Below are 23,796 nucleotides of genomic sequence, written 5' to 3'. Positions count from 1 at the left end.
ATAAAGGACAAGGATGTACCTTGGGGGATTATCATGAACAATGAGTTCATTCATACTATTTCCGCTAGAAACCTTCTTATTTAAACCTTTTTTTGTGATATTTAGGGTCATTATTAATATTATTTTATAAAGCACCATCAGGTTCTGCAGCGTGGTAGACATAACAATTAATATATAACATAACAAGATGACAGATACAACAGGTCAGGAAGACCATAGATACTCATATCTAGCAAACATGAGCTGTCATGGTACCTACCAGGGACTGGCCCTTCTAAAGAGTGACCCTTCTCAGGTATGTAGCTTTACATATTTTATTACTCTTATACAAAGTGCCAGTTGTGGAGTAATCTGCACAATAATTCTTTTGATTTCCAAGGGGATCGCTCCTCATTCAGAACTTTTTTTTCTAGATTTTAGTAAATAGGCTCAAAGTATTCCTGCTGTTTAGAAACAAACCTATGGTTCATTGCAGTTTTCCCCAGAAATGCCCACTGTTTGCCCCGTGTATAGCTCACATAGAGCACTAACATAGACTAAATGAGAGGGGTTCTAACGTGTTAATAACCATCGGGAGAGGGGCGGAGGGAAGGCGTGGCCATCCCTCCAAGCTGAAGGAGGAGGGAAGTCTATATAAGCAGCGCTCGGGATCAGAGTGCACAATCCAAGGAGCTGGATAGAAGACAGGCGAACGCGGAGATTACTGGGGAGGGAGCAAAGTGACTCACTGATAATATCACTACCGGAAAACCCAATGCACGGATTAGATCAAATATGCTGGGGTTCCACGACAGATGAAAGGATATTATCCAAGCTACCTGGACTGGATTGCTACATCTTTTCCTTATGAAGAAGACAAAAGTAAGTAGCTGGAAATTGATGCTGTTCCAGATGCACTAGGCGTATAGATGCAAGAAGTGTCGTGCACTGAGCACCTTTTTGCATGCAGGGGACGAGCCGGCAGAGCTATTGTAGAGCACACGCTTCATGGACTTGGATTATTGACCTGTTTATTTGATATTGATTCTTGAGAACATTGCTTTGGTTGCACAGTATTGGCTGTAAAGTATAATGGGGCAAAGGTTAAGGTAAAACTCGATGTTTAACCTGCATGTCAAGGCAGACTGCAGTCATGATTGTGCTTGCTGAGGTTACTGGATCTCTGTATAGACCTTCTTGCACCTGGATGTATATAGAATACGGAGGGCAAGAGAACGCAGCGATCCCCTGAAGTTAGGTGTCCCAGCAGCTAGGACCTGTCAGAGCAGCTATGAAGTAGTGGAGGTGCTGCCGGGCTGGGAACATAAGGAAATAAACTCAACAGATTTTATTTCGATCCAAGGGAGAGCTGCTATTTGCATTTGTTATTGTAATAATAATAATTATAATAATAATTATAATTATTGTAATAACTATAATAATAATAATTATTGCTGTGATTAGTAGCTCTAGTCCCACTGAGGCTGATTTTGCAACAGTTGTAACTATTCTTCAGAAGCAATTCTGAGACAAAGTTATAAATGAAGAACAATAACCATGAAAAAAAAATCAAATTGAAACGCATTAAGAACTTTGCATAATTCCCTGTATATGTCACAATCATGGAAATGTAATATAGAAATACGATGGCTACAGAAGCCTATAGGCAGAATGTGTTTACATTTTCGTGTTCTATCTGGGTTTAGGGGTTTTTAATTTTAGGGGTCTTGTAACTTTTTTATAAGGAAAGTTGATTTTTTTTTTTTTAAGGACTGCCCGGATTGTTCAGACAATTCAAACTGTGGGTGTCTTGAGTAAAAGTGTATATATGTAATACAGTGGGTGTGTAGTCGGTAGGCTACTATATATAAGGCGTTTTCAAAGTGGAGTGGATAGCACTAGCAGTAATCTAATTGTTTAATCTATATAACTATTGATTGATGCGGTGCTAGACTGGGATCAAGTATCTATTGTCGGTAAGCCGTTTAACAGTGTTGTTGCCAGATGTGGTCAACCATCTAAACTCTGGTCATCAAAGTGTTAGTTTTGAGTTACTATCTTGCTTCGCCCCGGGTCCCCTTAACAGAGTAAATCATTTTAATGAAATGTAACGCCTATCAAACTAAGCTATACAAGGCTCTATAAACACCCACCTCCCAATGTTACTATCTGTTTTACCTTGTGAAACCCAAGGCTGTTACTCAATTCATCTAGTGGGTGGCAATTGCCTTTAAGGATGAACAGTAAATTCCAGAATGTAAATCAGTCCCCTGAAGTATTAAATAATTCAGGCATGCAATATGGAAGCTTGCATATCTGATCATAGGAGCACATGCGTGTGAACCTGCTGCTGTCTAGCACGCTCAGCAGTGGAGTTCTTGGAAGAAGACTATATTATGCGATGGAGTCTCCACTGTAATATATATATATGTGTGTGTGTGTGTGTGTATATATATATATATATATATATATATATAATGTGTGTGTGTGTGTGTGTGTGTGTGTATACAATACACAATTTACGATGAGCTAGTATATACATTCGTAGAATTGACGTACTAAGATGAACAGTTGCGTTAAGTAAAGAGGGCCCTATTCACAAGCTGTGCATACACAAAGTGGTCTATAGAGAAAGAACCTTGTAAATTAATTGAGTGTTAATACGGCTATCAGAGAATTGGCGCATACAACAGAGAACAGCACAGGTATTTTATTAAACAAACAAAAGAAAGCAAACCAGCTAGTCATGATTGCAGTTTGTTTGAGGAGGATTTATATCTGATAAAGGAAAGATCAACCGGGAAGACAGTAGGTAGTATAAATTACAGATTATATACCTACACATAGGTGTGTTGCGTTATAGACGTTCCTATGTAACCAGTAAATAGCCATGATTTATTTGAACTGACAATAATTAGTGACATTATGGCATAATATTTTCTTGTGTCATAGAGTGAAATAGCTTTGAAGTAGACTAGGCTTAAGAGTTATAAGGACATTTAAAATCCTGCATGTTTTGAAGGTTACCATCAAAGCCAGAATGTGCCAGAGGTGAGAGGTAAAAACTCACCTCCGGTCTGTAATGATCGCAAATAATTTCTGTTCCACATCTGTTGGGTGACCTGGTGTGTGGGAATCAGTTAAGTTATATAGTCCAACAATATAGGGTGCCAAAGATCTTAATAGTTATAAAAGCCTTTTAGTCTTGTTGATATCCTTGGAGAAGATAAACTAGGTGCATTAGAAATATGCCAGTGTGAAAGGCTTCCTTGTATTTCCTTGTCGTTTTAGATGTATTCAAAGCTGCCAATTCACCTGGTTGTGTACACTGTGTGAAGCAGTGCTACAGAACTACAGAATGTTTTCTACATTTTATTTAGTCATTTTTTCAACCAATGTAATATTTAGAATATACAGAGGTCTACTTCACTATTGTTTGCAGTCAATGGGTTTGGCTTCCTATTGGTTAAGGGAAGCAACCAATAGGAAATCCCACAACCCCAGGTTTCTGACTGCGAACGGAAATTTTTCTATTGTTGTAATTTCTATCCACTGATGGTCATGACGAGACACTATTTTGTTTTAAAAAGGGAAACGCTATGAAATGAGCAAATGCATTTTAAACCAGGGTGTGAACCTGTCTGTTATAGATAATTACGAATGAAGTAAATGCCAAAAATAAATTGGATGTACCGGTAAATGCCTCTAGTCTAGTACAAAATAAAATGAGCCATCCTTCATACATTGCCACAGCAATTTTAAATCTGCATATTTCAATTATTGTGTAATAAGTGTATGTTTTATGTCATCTAGTTAGTTTGACAATGTACAGCTTACCATCATTTGTCAGATTTAGTTACCAAAATAGACATAATTTATAAAGTGCTAGCCAGAATCTTAAGGACTTTTTTCCGTGAACAAGAGTTTTGACTTGCTTGCAGCCATCATACTAAAACACACATATTGTGACCTTTGTTATACACAGACATGTGCAGAGCATACATTCTGGATCTAAAATGTTTAGTCTTACTGTCACACTTTAAATAAGGTATCGTCTATACAATTCCCAACCTTGGTGGAAGATCAGTGTGTGCGCAATGCAAAATCCTTAAGCCTGTGGGACAACAAGTGATATCATTCTTCTCAAGTGGTTTATGTGTCTTTCTTGTGGTTGTTTTAACATTAGCAAACGCTCGTTGGAAGCCAAATTTGGAACCACACTATTATTGCGTGCCTAAGAGGATATTATTGTTTTGTTGCTTATTGCTTAATTTGTCAAGTGGTGAATCAAGAATTTTGCTGTGGTGTTTATCAGTTTTATGTAAAGCATTTAGAGAAGCTGTACATGGAAAGTGCCAGAAAAGTATGAAGCTTCCTCCAGAGCAGTACTGTCCATCTATGTCCCCTCTAGTCTATGTCTTTCTACAACTCCAACTGTATATAAAATTCTAAGCATAGCTAAGGATTATGGTAACTGAAGTCCAACAGCAGCTAGAGGGCCTCAGTGAGACACACCTGCTCCTCTAGAGTAGGGTTGATGAACTTTGTAGAAGAACAGAATTTGCTATATCACTCAATCAGTTTTGACTCGGAGAACACATTTTGTAGAATTAGGGATCTCAGTAGACTCTTTCAGTTCATATATATGTATATATAGGTTAACAACCTACCCCCTCATACTAATAATAGAAGTATACTGCAGTCTAATATTTTATTTTGTTGCTTTTTCTAGCTTTTTCAGTTAATTGTCTTGCTTTACATTTTCTTCTAATATGTAAGTAGCCATTTCAACCGGTTTCTAAAAGGCTGTAATTACAACAGGTAAAATGTGTTCAGTGGCAGATATAAATGAGCAAATGCATTCTGTGAAAAGATTCTGCGAAATTGATCTAGTCCCAGAGATATTATATGCTTTGGATTTTTATCTATAATGTAACACGTATTGTATATTTGCATAAGAAAAAAATGCCCACAGGCATGGTCTCACAATTGTTTTCCCGTGGACCATTTCAATGGCATGGGTGTCGGCAGACCACCTTAACAATGGTAACTAGGAGTTCTATGAACAATATGGATTGTGTTTTAAAGGAGAGCCTCATTAGCAAAGTGTAGTCTTTTCTCTGAAGTGGTATACTGATACTGGATACAGAAATCCTATGGCAGACAGGTGGAAGATATAAGGAGGATGGAACAGTATTAGACAGCTGTGTGTTAACTTGAGAGTATAGATGTGTAGATTAAAGGCGCTGTTCCGATTAGACAAAAAAAGTGCAGGTGGGACAGCAGCATTACTGTTTCTGAACACTACATTAGCACTGACTTAAAGATCACCCTAGAAAAGTCCTTTTCTGACACAAGTTAAATATGTATACAAATACCAGATATATATATACCAAAAAGCAGAAAAAAATCATAACTGAGAACGGTAGACAGACTGTATTTTTATAGTACACGTGTTTAGTTGTACAGTGGACAAAACTATCCTCCCCTTTTTAATTAGACTATAGGAAACTAAAGGAGTTTATTGCTGAACTTTGTACTGGGCCATGTGTGCTGTACGCATGTACTCTCTATGTAGCTAAAAGTAAGAATTAACCCATTGAGTGCCAAGTAATTCATCTGTGATTTGTTTGCCATAGCGCAATGCAATAAGCAATAAAAAAAAATAGTGATTCAATGTATTGACAGCCAATAGAAAGACACCAAAGGCTTTTTAGTCATGTTTAATATATAATGAATTGATAGAAGATAAAACGGTCAAATTATTTTTGCCATAAGCACTTGTTTCCCAATAGATCATTGCTGTCTGCTCAGTACAATAGTTTCTCCCCCGCTGTCTAACTTTCCAGAGTTATATAGGTCCTTCCTCTGTTCTAAAAGATAAGTAAAGACCTTGGTGTGTGACCTCTTTGTCTGTACGTGGGAGTCATACTTACAGTTCTACGACATCAGGTGCAAGGGAAGCTATAGCATGAATGTAATATCCTTATTATATATTATACATTAGCTCTCGCTTATTTTTCTCTTTACATTTTACATGTCCTCTTTAAGAAGATCCCCCTTTGCTTCCCTGCAAGTTTCCACATTCCTGTCCAGCTAAAGTCTCCTCTTGTTGCAGTGAATTTGAGAAAAAAACATGCGTCTGTTACAAGGCTTACTTTTCCAACATGATTCCAATCAATCCTTCATTAAGCCTCTAGATTGTAAGCTTGAGGAGATCCATCCATAAGTCTTGTATGTCATAAGACAAACTTTTGTGTCATATAGTATGGAATATGTGGAATATCAATAATGGTAATAATCAGAACAGTAAATACAAATATGAAATTACATGTTTTTTAGTTCATAGCAATTTAGAAATTGAGGTTTTTAGTTCATAGCAGATAGACTGCAAGATGATGTCTCTGTGTCTCTGTGCTTTACCACCCTACCTTTGTTTGGCATTCAGGATAATGGAACTTTAGATTTTCAACTTCTGAAATAAGATATATCAGATTTAAAAATAAAAAACATCTGCCTTGTCAAAATCCTTTGTCTATCCTATTACTTATGTTAGGCAAATAGGCTGGTTTTACTGCCATAGTGGTATTTCCTACTGAGTGTCCCTCACATCAATCTTACTCTTGCAACCGTATCCCCAGTTGCATCACTTTCCTGCCAAATACTGGTAGGGATTATGTGAGAATATCCAGGCAATTATTTTCTAGTCCTGCAAAATGTATACGTTCTACAGGATTTAGGTGCCTGAAGCTGATTCTCTGTCAAGACACATATTCAACTCCTCCTCTCTCTTTGGTCGTCTAACTATACTATAGTTGTTCACCTAATGTATGCATTCGTTCTGTAAGTCACTGTGGGCATCCCAACCCACTATGTAAAACAAACTGAAACATTATCACAGTACCTACAGATCTACAACCACACGTGACAAGCTTAGAACTGCAGTGAGCCAAAGACAACCCACTTTCAACATAGCTGGTGCATTGGCACATTATCCATATTATGCTGGGTGCGTTACCAAGAAATGCTTTCAGCTATGCCCATTTTAAAAGGTTTATACTATCGGCTCTTGCTGATGCCAAGCTGGAGTAAGCATTCTTTGAGAAATGAATTGGCAGCTCATCTGCTTGTACTCCCACACATGCTGATTCCAAGGAAAAGCTGTCTTCTCCCTTGAGTGGCTTTATGGTTTGTCGTTTCAATTTAAAGGGAAACATCTGAAATCTATAGACCTGGATTTGTCAGTATTACTTTTACTGGCATTTCAATCATTGCAAATCACATTATGCAACATCCTGCTGCTCAGGGAAAGTTTGAACTATAGTAGCCTTTCCCAATATTCTTTTCCTGGGTATGGTGGCTTATTGAGTTAATATTCAATGTTTGCATAGTGCATGATTTTTATTATTGCTTTGCTATGGGGGCCACATAATTATACAGCTGTTATAAGTTTGATATCATTTTTATCATTTATTTATAACAGATTTTTAATAATAAATGTAACAAGTCCTGCATAAAATTTTAAAGTTCTCATATTACAAAATTGTCAGTTTCTGGTCTTCTAGAGTTTTTTAAAAAAAATTCAAATCTAAAATTGCACAGTGTCCTGTTTTAAATAATGTCTAACATGCTTAGAATAAAAGTTAACAAAAAACAAATAATGCTTGTTTAAAAGAATGTGGACATTTAAAATTTGTTTGAAATAATTTAACCATTTAAGATCTAGTTTCTTTAGTTTTTGTGAATTCAGGATATACCTGTACAAACAATTGGTTTATTGCATTGCAAGGACAAGTAGACAATGAAGTCACGGACAAACCTTTTATACTTGGCAATCTTAAGTTTGCATTTAATATCTTCAAGACTCTAGATATATAATTAACACCACATGTCCATGACTTGGAAATTTGACTCAATAAACCGTGAAATCCACACTTTAGAAACACTGAGAAAATACTTTGCAGACCATAATAAGGAAATTGTTATCTTTGTTAAACTGTACACATGTGGTGTTAACATTCTTGTGGTTATGTGTTAAGTTTCTTCTGATAATCCTGCAATAATGAGCAAAACCCCTGTTTTAAAACAAGAAAACAAACAAAATCAAGGAAATCTAACCAGTAACAAAGTGATAAAAAATGTATGCATAAATATGCTGTTGAAAAAAATATGCTAGGATCTTTTGATGGGCTTATCAAAATAAAGGTTAATTCAGGCAAATGGTTAGCAAAGTATCTGTTTTTTAACGCTTGTCAGGTTTGTGTGACACCATAAAACAACTTTAACCTTCGAGGCTTAGGTTTGTTGCAATTAGTCAAAAAATATTTACCACTTGAGTGTATTTAAGGCACATCACAAAAGCGAAACCCAATCTGTAAATGCAATTGAATCGGTTTTATTGTGGCAAATTAAGTGCTAGGGCCACCCAAAGGAATTAAACCCAGATTTAGATAAAAAAAAGTGCGGGTTTGTGGTAACCGTAATAAGTACACTGGAAATTGTATGCCCACTGGAGAAGCAGTGACATTAATTGCAGTAATGACTTGTTCCAGCTGACTTCAATTATATAGGCAGTTCTGCCTTGGATCATTTCATGTAACAAATCCCATATCTTTCTTCATCAGCTGCCCTGGGAATCGGTGAATGGATTGAAGTAACTCTGTTTAAAACGTCTGTAACTTGGGCTATTGTAAAAGCTAATAAATCGTATAGTTTACAAACCATTCTTTTTAATACAGTGCATTGTTCTATCTAACAGAGGCATGGATAATTTGCTCTATACCTTTGTTTTTGAAATCAAAACTACCATCACTACCTAAGCCACAGTCATAGTACAGCCATGCCTTGATAGCCACTGTTCCTGCTCTAAAGGGTCTTTAGCACATTACTGAAAAATACAATAAGCATTGGTATAATGCTCATTGTGGTATTAAATATTATTTATGTGTATATTAGAGCTCACCCCAATTCTGACCCAGTTATCAAAAAATACTCGTGCTTTGGTTTGAAAGGAAACTCTTCACAGTGGCCCATTATTACGCAATAATAATTACTGGCAATGGAACAAAATAAATGTCCGTGTTTAAAAAAAAAAAAAAAAAAAAAAAAAAAAAGTATACTACGTACAAAATGATATCTAGTAGAGACCTTCAAACTGCTTATTTTATTTATTCATTTATTTTCTTAAAAAATATAAAAAGAGAAGATATATAAATATAAATAGATAAATAAGGTTCTTTGCAAGCAGGAAAATTAGTTACAAGTGCTATTATTTAGATTAAAGGGATTGTAGACCTGTCTTTTAATCAGGTGCATGCCTAGAACATGGAAAAAACAGGGCATTCCCATGATGTGTAGTCAACCATAGACGAGTTTAGCATTCATCTCCAAATCTGCTAATATCGTGTTCTGCATTGTTCTTTTACTGATATTCATTTTAGTTTACTTTTGTACATTCTGAAATAAAATAAAACTCACACAAGCTGTCTGGTTATGGGTCTCCTACTTCTAACTACAGGTCAGGCATCTAGTTACAGTAACATTGCGATTAGGTAAGTTGTTCTGGCTGTTACTCCAGGTTGTGTATACCTTATAAATGGAAAAAAAACAAATACAAATTGAGTTTTGCATGTGGTTGTTTTGCGAAATTCATGTGGCAATATTCTGTTACTGGATATGAGGTTTGCATTTTATTTTACTATGCAGATTTTTGGGAAAACCTTACACAAATATGAGGCGCATCTGTTTTGTAATCATTGAATCTTTTAAATGGAGCCTACTTACCCCACAGAAGGATATAAACCTCAGTGAACAGCGGTTGGGCCTGATCATGGCTAAAATTGGAATCATATGATGTACTGATTTTGATTTTTCACTTAAACATCAATGACTTGCTGAGTTATGGCAAACCTGTCTTTCATTTTGTAATTTCCACGCATGTATTGAGTTTCTATTTGCTTTAGTAATACATACATAGCTACATATTTTTTTGGACGCAGTAGTAGTATGGTTTAGGGGTGCTTCCATTACTTAGTGCACCTGAAAAAAAAAGTTGGGAACAACTGATTAGCTGGACGCACGACTGAGGAGTAAATATTTTTCGCCCGCTAAACTAGTTCTAGAGTGCTGGAAGCTGTATTCGACGTCAGTAAAACATTCCATCTGAAGATAAGGCACTTGCCTTTCATGTCCGTAATTTGAGAGTATGCTGGAGGAACAAGTCGAGTAAATTAATACGGGTTTAAAAGGATTAAATATTTTAGACTCATTTTAACATAATTTGCAGAAATTAAGAGATTATGACAAGGCCACAAATTAAAGCGATTCCACACACACACACACACACACACACACACACACACACACACACACACACACACACACACACACACACACACACACACACACACATATATATATATATATGTATATATGTGCGTGTGCAAGGAGCACCTTGTTAGGAACAGTGAAATAATTGTGAATTATTTTAAACTTGAGCAGTCATATGATGAATGAAAAATGGAAACTCTGTAGATGTTGGTTCTGTAGATGAGGATGGGGATTGTCACAACCATATTGACACCATCAAGTAGAGGATGGATAGATGAAACACTAAATACCTTAAAATCCATGTTTCTCTTAATCTGTGAAACACCACTTATGTGCGTTTTATGTATAATGTTGCATATACATTTGTATTAAGTATTCTTGTATTTTTTTTTTATACAGACCTGGATTATCACATTTATTTATCTTCAACTACATTTCATTTGTTTTGGGAGTCCTTGCGGAAATCCAGTCACTGATGCTGTAAATGACATTGAAAAATTGGTAGGCCTTTTTTTTTACATTTTCTAGCAATTTGATTAAGAAAATGAATGTTGGATTTTAAATGCTCATTATTTGGCTTGGCTGTGATATCTTTTGAATGCCTTTCAATGTGTTTTGCTGGTGGAAAAAAACATATGTATCAAAGTTCATCAGAATATCTTGTGGACACATGTAAAAGGCTGATGTGTGTTATTTGCTGAAAAAGACAGAAGCGTGGTGCTGTGTCCTGAGGGGCCAGCAGCTTATACTGTCTGGAGCGAACAGAAATCTCTAATGGAATGTAGTGCAGCCATATGTTTAAACACCTCACATCAAGATGTACGTTCAAGAAGAAATGGTCTACGAGGATATTGGCATGTTTTGTCTTATCCCTTATTACACAGAAAACACACTTGACCTCTCACGGTATGAGTCATTTGAATTTTTGTGTTAAAGGTTGGAAGAATTCCGTTAAAGCACAGATCTAGTTTTTATTATAATAGGTTAAAAAAAAATGTTTTTAACATCCTACAGGTGATCTGTCACTATGCTTCATATTATATTTTAGTGTTATATTTGCGTTATATCTCTGTCAATATACAAATCTGCTGGAATACCCACCATATGTCATCGTTTATATGACCAAGATGCAAGGGCCAGGTTTACAAAAGTGCTCTTGTGCATTTAGGCATTTCTCGCAGACTGTAAACATTAAAATGTAATTCGTTAGGTGACATTAAGATGATTTGACAAAAAACTAAAGTTGGCCTTGGAAAAAACTGCAAAAACAATACTTGTATCAACTATTTTTTTGTCAAATATTCTGACCATATATAATAGTGAAATAGTTCCCATCAGTAATAAAACAAGTTTACATATGTTGGACGTTTACATTCAAAGCGAAATAAATACAAAATCTAATTTAAATGATTATGCTGGTTTTCATAACTATTAGGAGAATGGATGTACCAGATTTACCTTATAATTACATTGTGATCAAAACCATTTTACATTATTTCTCATGTAACTGTTTTCTTTTGTCTTTGTAAAAACAAAACAGGTGCTTTAAGAATTATTTTGTAAAGTGAAGCAAGTTATATATTTTTTGTGAAATTCAGCCTCTAACATCTATTATAACCTATAGTTTTAGTAGCAGTTCAGCTTTCCCCTAGAGCATGTAATTAGTCACTCGGTCTTGCTTGTCTTTAGGCTCGATTTAGTACACCGTTCACTTAGGAATGCAAAATCATATTTAATGCATTCTTGAAAATGATGTTCTTGATGTGCAAATAAATAATTAATTGTGCAGCAGATCCATTGGGTATTTTAAATAAAAATGCACATGGTCAACACTAACATAACAGATCATTGTATAACAACATTTTGTATGTCAAAATATTTTTAATAAACTGATATAGCTTATTAGTTATTGTTATACTCTATGGGGTTGATACAGAAAGACCTGTTTTAAAATGATAGATGCTTATTAGCAGTTCTAAAATTCCTTCCCATCATTTCTGAGCATAACAAAGGGACTGTAGATGATAATTTATTTATGATGACTTGGGAGACAGGAGCTAAGAGCTGCAGAGCAAGCCACATAGTGGTCTGGTGACCTGAACTGCACAGCACTCTATGAATTCCACTATTGTCAAGCTTTGAAGAATATGGCTCTTTAGCCAAGTCTTTGAGGACTCCTTGCATCTGACCTCAGGGAAAACTTGCTGCAAGTTTGAGTCTAGCTTTTCTTGAGTTCAGTGACCTGTTGCCAGATTTGAATATAGTCAGTGAACTTTCTGCAGGACTTGTAAGAGCCTTAGTTGCACTGGCATCTGTCCGAGATAAAGAATACCTCTAAGTATCTATTTCTTGGGTTTCGTTTTATAACCAGTTATATATATATATATATATATATATATATATATATATATATATATATATAATGACACAAGTGACAGTCCTACATTAAAAACAGAAATAAAATCTTCATTGACTCAGAGTTCAAGCTAAGCAATGCCTGTTACGGAAGCATAACCTATATGGTTTATTAATCAATGACAAGACTTGTGCACATTGACAGGTTACTTTATAACTGTAGATAGGGTAAGAGGGTATGGCACTGGCAACCATTTGTTTGAATCCATTCTTGGAAGCTTGGCCTGTTCCCTCTGAAATTATAGTCCAGACATGTAGAGTTGCAAACATATATTCATAATGAACGTTTTGCAGCCAAGACCTTAATCCTCAAATCTGGCTGCATTCTATAACCATCATGAATGAAGTGTGTTGACTAACTGTTCTTCCAACAGCGTCATTTCACGCTAGGTTGAAGATGATGGCCAAAAACCAACTCTTTGTTAAACATTGCAAAATCATATTAAATGAATGTGCCACATAAGAATCATAGTAAGAATCAGACAAGTGCTGTATCGAATAAAACCTCTGGTAATTAGAGGGGGCTGGTGTATCAAATAAGTAGCTTGGAATTTAGAATGACACAAGTGCACTATTTTATTGTGTACATATTTAAATGTTTCTGATGTCTCTTAAATTTGGATTTCCATTCCCTTCAAGACTAGAAATACTACTCTAGATTGTAAGCTCGTTTGAGCAGGGCCCTCCTCACCAGTTGTCTCAGTCTCAGAGTCTTTGACTGCATAAGTATTTTAGGTTATTTAGATTCATGTTTAAAAAAAATCACATGTTAAACCTATACCAAGTTAATTTTATGTGACTCAGAAAAAATTACTGTTGTGATAGAAGTTTTAAGGACTAGAGTTTTAGGCCATGTGGCTTCAACACACTCTTCTTGGCCAGTAATACTAGATACATGCTGGTCCGTCTACATTCTTCCCCAAAGTACTTTCTAATTTGTCAGACAAGGCACGTGGAAAAAAGCAAGAAAGCCAGAATGAAGACTCCAGGGTGTCATAAATTTAATAGTTTGTATAAAGTCTCTCTGTCATTATGTTTTTATTTCCCACTATCCCAATTGCACTAGGAGTATATCCAGTCCAGCAATATATATGTGCAATTTTGGTGGTGTTTTTGTTTGTTTTTTTTTTACACATAACCATTTGTTTCCCTGTGGAATGAATCCTTATGCAGCATTTCATACATGCTGAAGTGGCCCAGCAAGATACAGACATACAATTATTCACATTTGCTACAGCAGCATAGAATTCAAACACGTGTTGCCATACTAATGTCTTTCATGTTATCTTATGATGATATAATATATTTATCCAGATATGTTGCAGTGTTTATATTGTAAATGTTTTAAACCATTTATAAAACATAAATGTGGTGATATTGAATTGTATAATAAACCACATTATTCACATGATCTGTATGAACCAGATGCTGATCCGTGCACCATGACTGTCACTTGAGGTAGCTTTGTAAGTGGCATTGGTAGCATTAGCTAAATTATTTGTAATAACTATTTTCTTTTTGTTTCATCATAGGTTGGAAATCTTCCAAATGATTACAATATGACCCTGAAATATGTTCCACTAAGTGAGGATATGGTAAGAAAATAATTTCATATTTACCAGTAAGAATATCAAGGGGCAGTTTTTCAGTTAGTGATTTTTTGACATCTTGTACAGTAATTGAAAGCTTGAGAAATTGAATGTTTGAGAAAAATCTTGTGCGTAGACTTGTTTGACATATATATATATATATATATATATATATATATATATATATATATATATATATATATATATATTCTGTAGATACTGCAGAAAATAAGGCTTATTCTTTGTGAGTTACAGAAATTCATATTTTAAGGGAGTCTTGTAGATCCCAGTAATTATGAGCTTTAATTCAACTCCTCTCATTACACGTTAAATAAGATTGATGAGGACATTGCCATTATGTTTCGTGTTGGCACTACAGAGCATAGTCTGAAAAGATTAATTCTGCTGTACAGTCTACAGGTTTGCAAAGGGATTTAAAGATTATGGTTCCATACAGATTATGGTTCTATCCAACCCACTCAAATTTTATTTCAGTTCAAAGGGCTGTTTTCTCTCCACACCCATGGATTTGGAATAGACAGTGAAGATCTAAATGAGTAGAATTCTTACTATTGCTTTTATTGAGTTAAAAAAAATCCACTAAGCAATCACTTAAAGACTGGACCTTAAATAAATTACTTCTAGAATCATGTGCTAATGCGACATTGCTTTTAAACACATCACAGATTTTCCTCCCAATGGGTGTAGACCAATTGTTTCAAGCAAATTCTCTTGTAAGACATGTTTTTTGTTAAACTCATTTTAACCAGTATAAATGCCAGTATAAGTCACCTTTTGAAATTCCTAAAGCTACAGGTGAAAAAAGATAGGAATGTTTGTGGATTCCACTTTAATTGGTGCATTAAAAAGTTGACCAACAAGTTTTCCAGGTTAAGCATTTTAAAGAGAGGTTGGACACTGTTTACCATAAAAATGCTACCTATGAGGTTTGAATAGTGGAATGGAAGTGATAAAAAGCCAGTTCTCGTTTGTATGAAACCTTGTTTACTACGCATACATGAGAACCTGTGAACCCAGTTTGGTTTCATTTTGTGGTGACCAGAAATACTCGACGTTGGGATAGACTTGATGTGTAGTGCATGTGTTGCGTAAGGGTCTGCTTTCATTGCACTAATCACAAATCTTTTAAAGATTTTTGCTGTAAACATCATTTTTAACCCATTAAAATTAGTTTTGCTGGAAAATTATAATAACGATACTAATGATGATATATTTAAAATTTATGAATTGGCAAATCCCAAGGGCAACACCATTACCCTGCCTATTTGGTGCTTTACAACTAGAAACTAGTCACAATGTATATGTTCTCTTGCCATGATTTCAACTGATTCTAATGTGTGAAATGTTATTTAGTTTTCGGTGCAACACTAGTTAATATAAAATTCTGCTGTAATTAGTATGGGAAATACCAAGCATGATAGCATAACCCCAAATAATTATTTGCTTGGTTCCCTAGAATTTAATGCTGCTACAACAGAATCAACCTATCATATTTGGTCACTAAAAGACTGATCTTTGTATTAAGTGTCCAATTCCTTTTTGAATGTTAAACTTGAAAAGCTTTTTGGCTTTTCTATTCAAAATCCTTGGCAAATGTCAAAGAACAAAGTTCTAATCATTTTCCCTCCTTTATAATAATTCTCCAAAGACAGTGCCTCTTCCTCATGCAAGAACATCCGGTCAGGATTAAATAATTTTGTATGGGAAAAAATAAACATCTGTGTTAACTTTCAGAAAAAGCCAGATGGTAATTGTGTTGCGCTATAATTTGAGATTTTTTTCTGACATAATGCATTAAAATAAATATAAAATGATTCTTCTATCTGCCTTTTGTGAATGTTTTGTATCAAAATAGTCCCGTCACATACAATTTACATATCAATGTGTGATTCAGAAACTGTTCAACATGGTGGGTAATTGTTGCGTCTTTTTCTTTCTATGTTTCAGCCCAAACACTGCTGGTTATACCTGATGCTGAATGAATTCTCTTTCCGCCTCGATGTGCTTTCAACCAAATTTTCCAGTTCATCACAAAATTATTTAATCTTAAATAATCTTTCTTTGATATTCCAAGGAATCCGAGATTGTGTCCAACTTAGTGACCAAATGGTAAAGTATCAAACTTTGTGTGTTTTTAAAGTGATGTAGGCAGGATATTCCAACCCAAATGCTTAGGAAGTTTTGATTTTGATTAACCCTCACAGATAAACTCACCCAGAAACAATTACAGATAACTCCATATCTTCAGTAATGCCTTTAAAATTCAAAGAAACATAAGGTGTAATTACTTTACTCAAGTTAGAAAGACAGCATCTACTGTAATTGTTGGAGGGTTAAAATTCTTAAGCTTGAACATTTAATTGCCCAGTGAATGTATTTTAATCTCCTGACTTCCCTGATGTATGTTTGTTTTGTAGTAGGAGATTTTAGGGCCAATTTGTGGTATATAGTGAGAAGGACTAGCAAGTCTGTAATTGCACTGATCTCTCTGCCCTCCCATTGTTCAGCCAGATTACTTACTTGGGCAACATCACTCCTGTTACTGCTGCATAACCTCTCATTTATCCATGTGTAACACATAAAATACATTTGAAACAATTCACTAATATATGCAAATTAGAGTGAATTTCATAACTGGAGAAAACATCTCTGGTAATTTAATACATATTGTTCCATAGGCCGCTGTGGAAAAACAAGTGATAGTGATCTTGGTTAACATGTTTGTCCCGATATATCAATATTCTGTGGCATGCTTTATAGGGTGATCTGTGCCCCCGCCATTATGCGCCAGAGAGGATACTACCCCCCCTAAAACTAAATGCCAGTCACACAGATGAATACCAGCCATGGATCAGTGACATCTTTAAAATGTGACCCAGCAGAAGCACTTGAGGAACAAGGGCACCTATATTAGATGCATCAAAATGTAGATTTATTCACTTCATTATCAAAACACTTACTCATGTAACCGGTGCCCCACACATAAAATAGTAGTCATAGTAATAATCCTAATATTTAGGATAAACCACTGTATTGGAATGTAACACTTACCAGAATTAGGCTTTACAGCACATGAAAGGCCCCCCTCTGAGTACAAAAGGTAGCTGCAGGCCAAGACTTAATTGCTGGAAGAAGTGCAACATTCTTTGCTGTGTGGTGAAGTTAAGAAAAGGAACATAACCCAATGGCAACAATATATCCCCCTATGACCTTTGCAGTGCTACATGCAGAAATTATTCCACTTTACACCAGAATTTAAGAAGCTAAAAATATTTTCAAAACAGATTTCCCACAAATATGTTTTTTAACCAGTCTCCATTGTGCAGTCAACAACCTTGTGAAAAACAATTTCACTGCAGTTGTAGGTGACTTACCCTCCCTGTGGTTTAATACTGAAAATGATGAAAGTTGCAATATAACGGGTGCCAACCTGTACTTTACATAAGCGGCATGGCACCCAAGCAAATTGCAACCCCTTATTATGTGAATAAGTTAGTCATAATAATTAGTATTGTAGTTTTTAGTGATTTCTTAAACTATCCCTATGCGTTTTTGATGACCAGATACAAGTTTGTCATAGGGTATTTCCAATGCGATACATAACGAATGTTCTTTCAGGAAGTATTGATACTATACTTCTAGATAAAGTAATGAAAATGATTTTGGTTAGGCTGTTAATACTTTTGTGTTTTCTTTTTGCATTAACTAGGACTTTGTAGAAGACTATTCGCTGCATAAAGAGGAGGTTCCTCCAAATAAATTTTTTAGTATTGTAAATCAAACAATAGAAGTGTTCAAAGAAATCAACAACACAGGCTATGATCAGACCTGTGTTCTACCCACATCAAGCCATCCCGACGCTGGTAAGTTTAGGCATCAATAACGTTATATTTTTCAGTGCTCTTCCTACATATTTCAGACAGATCACTTACACATATGTTCCCTATTGTTTAGATTACAGGAGTCATGGCACAAATCGAGAGCTCCCTTATGTCCCCAGCACCCGCACAAATAACAGCAGAATTAGTAAGTATACTTGCGTAAATTACTTATCGCTGCAAATTTAAAAGCCATTTTATGAATTAGTTCCATAACTTGTGGTAATAAATAACACATTTTGCCTTTCGCTTTGACCTAACCTTTCTCCAAGCACATGTTTGGCACTGCGTTTTGGCAGGCCCAGTTTTCTAATTGGACCTAAATATTTGTTGGTATCATTATTGCAATCTATGCGACCTGTTAATGAAACGCCCACATTGGCAAAAATGTGTGTTTTTCATAAATGCCAACCTCTGAGACTTAAATAGCAGCAGCAAATGTACAACATACAGTACTTGGCTTGTGTAAGTTTAGGCGTGAGATAGCCAGACATTAGAATGTGATCAAAATATATATCAGACATTTACAGAGACAAACGGTAGTCAGAATTCCATAAGTCTATAAATCCCAGACCCTTGTTTAGTACATTGCTTGACACAATACCTGTTCAGAAAGTATGCAACTGATCCCCTAAAACACTTGAATTTAATGATATTTATACTAAGAATATTAATGTTATACATCTCAATGTACAGTGTTCTATATCTATCTCACTCTATTCAAATATTTACATTCTTCAGCCTATTTCTGTAATACATTTCAGTGTTCCATGCTCAAAATAGTCATTTGTGCTTTCTCTCCCTTTCTCTCCCTTTCTCTTTTTCTCTCATTATCTCCTTATATACGCTTTCCAGTCTCTGACATGTCATTTCCCAAACTATAGTTGCAGTTTTCACCAGTGCCACCCACTGATGAAACGGTCATACTAATTTTCACTAGGCGTGTGAATATTTTATTGGCAAACTTGGATCTAGCTTGAACAAAAAAAAATAGGTTAAAATTATCAACACAAAAATGATTTTTCATGGTATTTCTCAAAGCCAAATAAGCTCAGACAGCCATAAATATTGGTGACAGTCGGGAGAAGTGTAGAATTATCCAAACCAAATATATTCCAAAACGGATCTTGTTCTTATCATTTTAACTGCCATGTTGTAACCAAGAGATTAGATTATTTTTTTTCCTAAAAAGACATCATTCAAGCCTATGGCACTTAAAGAGTGAATTCCTTGACAATAAAGTTCTCCTATTGTATGGCACATGTCCAGTTTAGACTTGATTTGCGTGAGTAATAGCTTTTTGCAGCATTCCATATTACTGGCGCAGGGTTCTGCACAGTTTCAAGAAAGGTTATGCGTTATTGACAATCTGCAATAATCAACATTCTAGTTTCTTGAGATGTGTTTATTTCTTCAGTAAACAACAGAATGGTTTGAATTGCACAAGTGTGAGAACATGTAATATTTTTTCATAAGCCAGCGTGACAACTGATTCTGGATGATCACATGAAAAAAAAATAGTGATTCTTGAACTATGTAATTCAGAATTGTTTGGCAGGATTTACACCTCTCATAAATAAATGTCAGTTGCACTTGCTAATTTGTTTGAAATATGTTATTTCTTATCCAAATCTGTGAACTCATTAGCAGTTAAACATTACAAGTTGCCCATCAAAACCCATTGAGCTTCCAAGGGTAATCTTTCACAGCCTCTACATGTCTGTATTTACTAATAAACAAAATATTTCTTCCAAAAGCAACATGTAGTCTCTCCCATAGCATTTTGTACTAAAATAATTACCGGTATATGTACAATAATGCACTATTACATTATTATATATTATCTTGCTAGTAAATGACTATAGGTAGTCCTAGAAACAAATACTTTGATGGCAGAACCAATTGGCCCATCTGTCTACCATTATTCCTGCCTTATTAAGACCTGAGCCTTTACAGCAGGAATAATGGTAGATAGATGGGCCAGTTGGTTCTGCCATCAAAGTATTTGTCTTGGATTCAGGGTAGCTATATGCATGTTTAAATTCTTACTCTGTTAACCTTTTGCCACTTCTACTGGGACGTTGTTATATTAAATATATACCACTCTCTCAGTAAAGTAAAAGTTAATATCATTGCATCTAAGCCCCTGACCGTCTAGTTTAAATTAGCCCTTTAGCTCTAGGAGAATTTATTTGAAAAGCCAAATTGCCTACTGCATTGTGGAGTCAAGGCCGGTTCTATTCTATTGCTTAATAAAACTATAGGCTTGCTGCTCATTGCGGTAAGTGCCAAGAATTGTGTTGCCTTAGAAAGCTTTTTTAATCATTTATGCTGTATATCAAAGTATAGAAAGCATTTCATGAATGATTGTAAATAGTGTTATTGGTTATAATGGCAATATTGGTAAATGTACCCTTGTTTTACAGTTTCGTCAGACAGAAAAGAGCCTAGCAGCAATACATCATTACACTGGACAAAAACAGCATCCATTGCCCTGGGCTGCTTAATTTTCGGATTTCTATTAGGAGCTCTGTGTTTATGGAAGGTATGCTATGTTATACTGTGCACAGCACTTTCTTTGTTCTGCATATCTCTCGGAGGAGTGGTAGGGAGGCTGGCCAGCATAAAGTTATAAAGATAATAATTTACAATCCTAGGTAGCGTCTGCATTTCAAGAAATATGTGGCAGCGTGCCCAAGTATGCTTGAGTTGTGGGTAAAGCAGATAACCCTCTGTACCATATCATTTACATTCCTCTTAATGAACCTATCAGACCAGAATAGTATCAAATAAAATATTCACAGACGTGTAGGTTTTTCACAAATGTTTCCCGTAGATTGGAATTGCATCTACATTGTGTGTTTTTAATTTTTCCTACATGCATGTCAATATCTGGCCAAGACAAGCAAGTTCAATTCATATCCATTACTAGCCATTACAGGTTGCGAAGCATAATAAAATTTACTGTTAATTTTGGTAATTTGGTATGTCCCAATAATTGTATAAAAACGTGTTTTTGTTCACATGAGTCACATTTCTTTGTTTTTTTGTATTTAGAATTTTCTGTGAAGGGGAATTCGCACTGATTCTCTTCCATTTTCTTTTATATCTCAAATAATTAAATGTGTGCTTAACCATAGAAAGCTTGTAAAGATTAGATTGAAATTCTCTAGACTCCGTAAGTGTTCTTTTAATATGTAATCTAAAATACGTGATACTGCTTTGCAATAGTGTGATTATTACAGGTTTTCTTTCTTAATTGATGGAATGAGTGTAAAAATAAAAAGGCTGTGTTCATTTGGTGTACAGGTTAAGCACAGAGTTGCCCAAACAGAAACGGAAGTGTCTGGAACTCCATATGTATCTAAAGACGATAATACATGGTATGTGATCTTTTTGGCACAACTATCCAAAGAAAATGTACCCACTTAACTCATTGTCTTACTGCAGCTACTAAAGAATGCATGTTCCAGTTTGCAGTAAAATGCAGCGGAGTCAATGCAAAATGGCCTCCAACATGCATTAAAAGAAAACCTATTTAGGGGAATAGTCTGTTAAATAAAACTGTATTACACATTCATTTCTATTGGCTACTTCTCTCTCTTTGAATAGAGGCTATTATAATGCAATAACTAATACAGTTTAGATTTTATAGTATATTTTTTTAAAAAAAAAATACTGAATTCCTTGTCTAAATTTGTTATTTAATTACAAAACATAAATATTAATTGTAAAATTTCATTTACTATACACAAGTCATTCTGTTTTGCAGCATGTTACAACAAAGAGAAAAAACACTCACTGTAATATAGATGTCTCCTTGAAGTTGCATTTTTATGATCTGGTAAGCAGATTTATATATAAACTTTGCACTTTGTTTATTTTTTTTACCTCAGAAATCCAAAAATCCATGGAAAGTTTACTCATTATGATCCACTTGAATTTATTTTAACTGGAGCTCTTTCAATTAAGCAGTTAAACAAAAACAATGTGTAAAATAAGGTTAGTAGAGGAGATAGAGCACTATTCATTGAGACATTCATTTTTAATGTGCGAAGAGTGTGATTAATAAAATCCATCTTTATTTTTCTGCCAAAATGATTGATACACTTTTTTTATTAGCATTTTAGTTTTAGTCACTTTTTACAGAACATGTGAAAAAATGCATGTACAAATAGCATAAATATGCATGTACAAAAGGGCAAATGGCCCTGCATGTTAGTCTACACTTTTAGTGGGATTTCAAATCCTGTTTTTGTTACGTTTTTATTACATTGTATAAATATTTCACTTATGCTTATTCTTTCTTAATATGGTGATTTCCAAAAACATTTAGTAATATCTGTCATTAGGAACTTTTAAATATTCTTGTTGTGAATGATTCCAAACTGACTGGTAGTCCCTTGTATGGCTATTGCAATACTTAGAGCTCCAACATTAAAATGTGTAGGACATAGAGGCCAAACACAATCTGAAGGAGGGATTCAAAAAGATACAATGAAAGGCTGTCTCACCTGAAAACATTCCCATAATCAAGTCTGCTGAATTCATCAGAATTGCAAATTCAGTATCTTCATTCTGCTTTTTATGAACGATAGATAGATCTAGATAGATCTATATATTTTAAAATATTATCACATAATTGTGTATCTCAGAGCTTTACATTTTTACAATGACTTTAGAGTGGAACATGCATTGACTTCTCTTACGTATGTGTTTTGCTTCTCCTACAGGTAGCAGTGCTATGTTTGCTTCATTGCTGGGGCTGTCCATAGCAAACGTTCTCTCATTTGAAGCAAGATTCCCTTTGGATCCTTCAGTCCTATAGAAATTAATGAATTTGTTCCAGCAACCAAAACACTACTTACTCAAGAGTCTGTACAACGCTGGATTGTTTTCATGCATATTCTCTTTGCCTTGACTGATAAAGAAGACCTTGGTACATTTTGATAGCTGGTGACTCGATTATCCACCAAAAGCTTGTTTTCCATCAATGGCCTTTTTCCTGTCAGAGTTAGAAACAAAACATAGGTTCACTGGATCTATAGACTGGTTTTGTTTCCTTTTTTGGTTACAAAATAAAATTGTGAAGATGCCTGAATGACCCTGCTAGCTATCAGCATTGCTCTACGACCTCAGATTTACACAAGATTTTGAGCAGGACACAGACTGGTGGAAAATATAAACTGTGGTCTCATGAAACACTCCCAACTCCCTCTGCTTCAGGAATTTTGTCTCTTGGTATGAATGATGGCTCAGCTTAAGAATGAAGTCCATTGACAGAAGTACAAAGGTTCTTTTCACAACACGTCAGACTATGTTTCTGGATCATCCAGCAATTGAACATTCTGACAGAGATAGCACAATAAAGTCAGAATATACATGTATAATTTTTTTTTAATTCACGTATAAATATATATTTTTTATAATGGACACACATTTCTGTACATAAAGTATTATGATAAGTACCACTTAGGTCGAGTTGTGAGTTCTCTGGTGGCTAAAGATTGGGGCAAGTAGGAATAAATTAATACAATATGGAATATATGACCAAAATGAGAAAAAAACATGGCCTATGCACCATC

General features: G+C 35.1%; 1 protein-coding gene across 1 annotated transcript; it reads left to right on the top strand.

Moving 5' to 3' along the window:
• The first annotated feature begins 677 nt into the window (after nucleotides 1–677).
• Nucleotides 678–22,093, top strand: KITLG (KIT ligand). The gene is made up of 9 exons (XM_053465036.1): nucleotides 678–861; nucleotides 10,708–10,809; nucleotides 14,256–14,318; nucleotides 16,281–16,442; nucleotides 18,043–18,196; nucleotides 18,288–18,359; nucleotides 20,638–20,756; nucleotides 21,521–21,594; nucleotides 21,984–22,093. The coding sequence occupies exons 1-9, from the start codon at nucleotides 847–849 to the stop codon at nucleotides 22,021–22,023; spliced, it is 801 nt and encodes a 266-aa protein (XP_053321011.1). The 5' UTR covers nucleotides 678–846; the 3' UTR covers nucleotides 22,024–22,093.
• The last annotated feature ends 1,703 nt before the right edge of the window (nucleotides 22,094–23,796 follow it).

Source organism: Spea bombifrons, chromosome 4, assembly GCF_027358695.1.
Source record: "Spea bombifrons isolate aSpeBom1 chromosome 4, aSpeBom1.2.pri, whole genome shotgun sequence".
NCBI classification, from domain to species: domain Eukaryota; kingdom Metazoa; phylum Chordata; class Amphibia; order Anura; family Pelobatidae; genus Spea; species Spea bombifrons.
Note: the sequence above shows the minus strand (reverse complement) of the source record. Positions and strands in the feature narration are given on the sequence as shown.

What these genes read in the sequence shown, in the direction of transcription:
- KITLG (XM_053465036.1), top strand. An exon ending in TTCCACTAAGTGAGGATATG is followed by an intron (nt 14,319 to 16,280) that starts GTAAGAAAATAA and finishes TCTATGTTTCAG; the next exon opens with CCCAAACACTGCTGGTTATA. An exon ending in ATCAAGCCATCCCGACGCTG is followed by an intron (nt 18,197 to 18,287) that starts GTAAGTTTAGGC and finishes CCTATTGTTTAG; the next exon opens with ATTACAGGAGTCATGGCACA.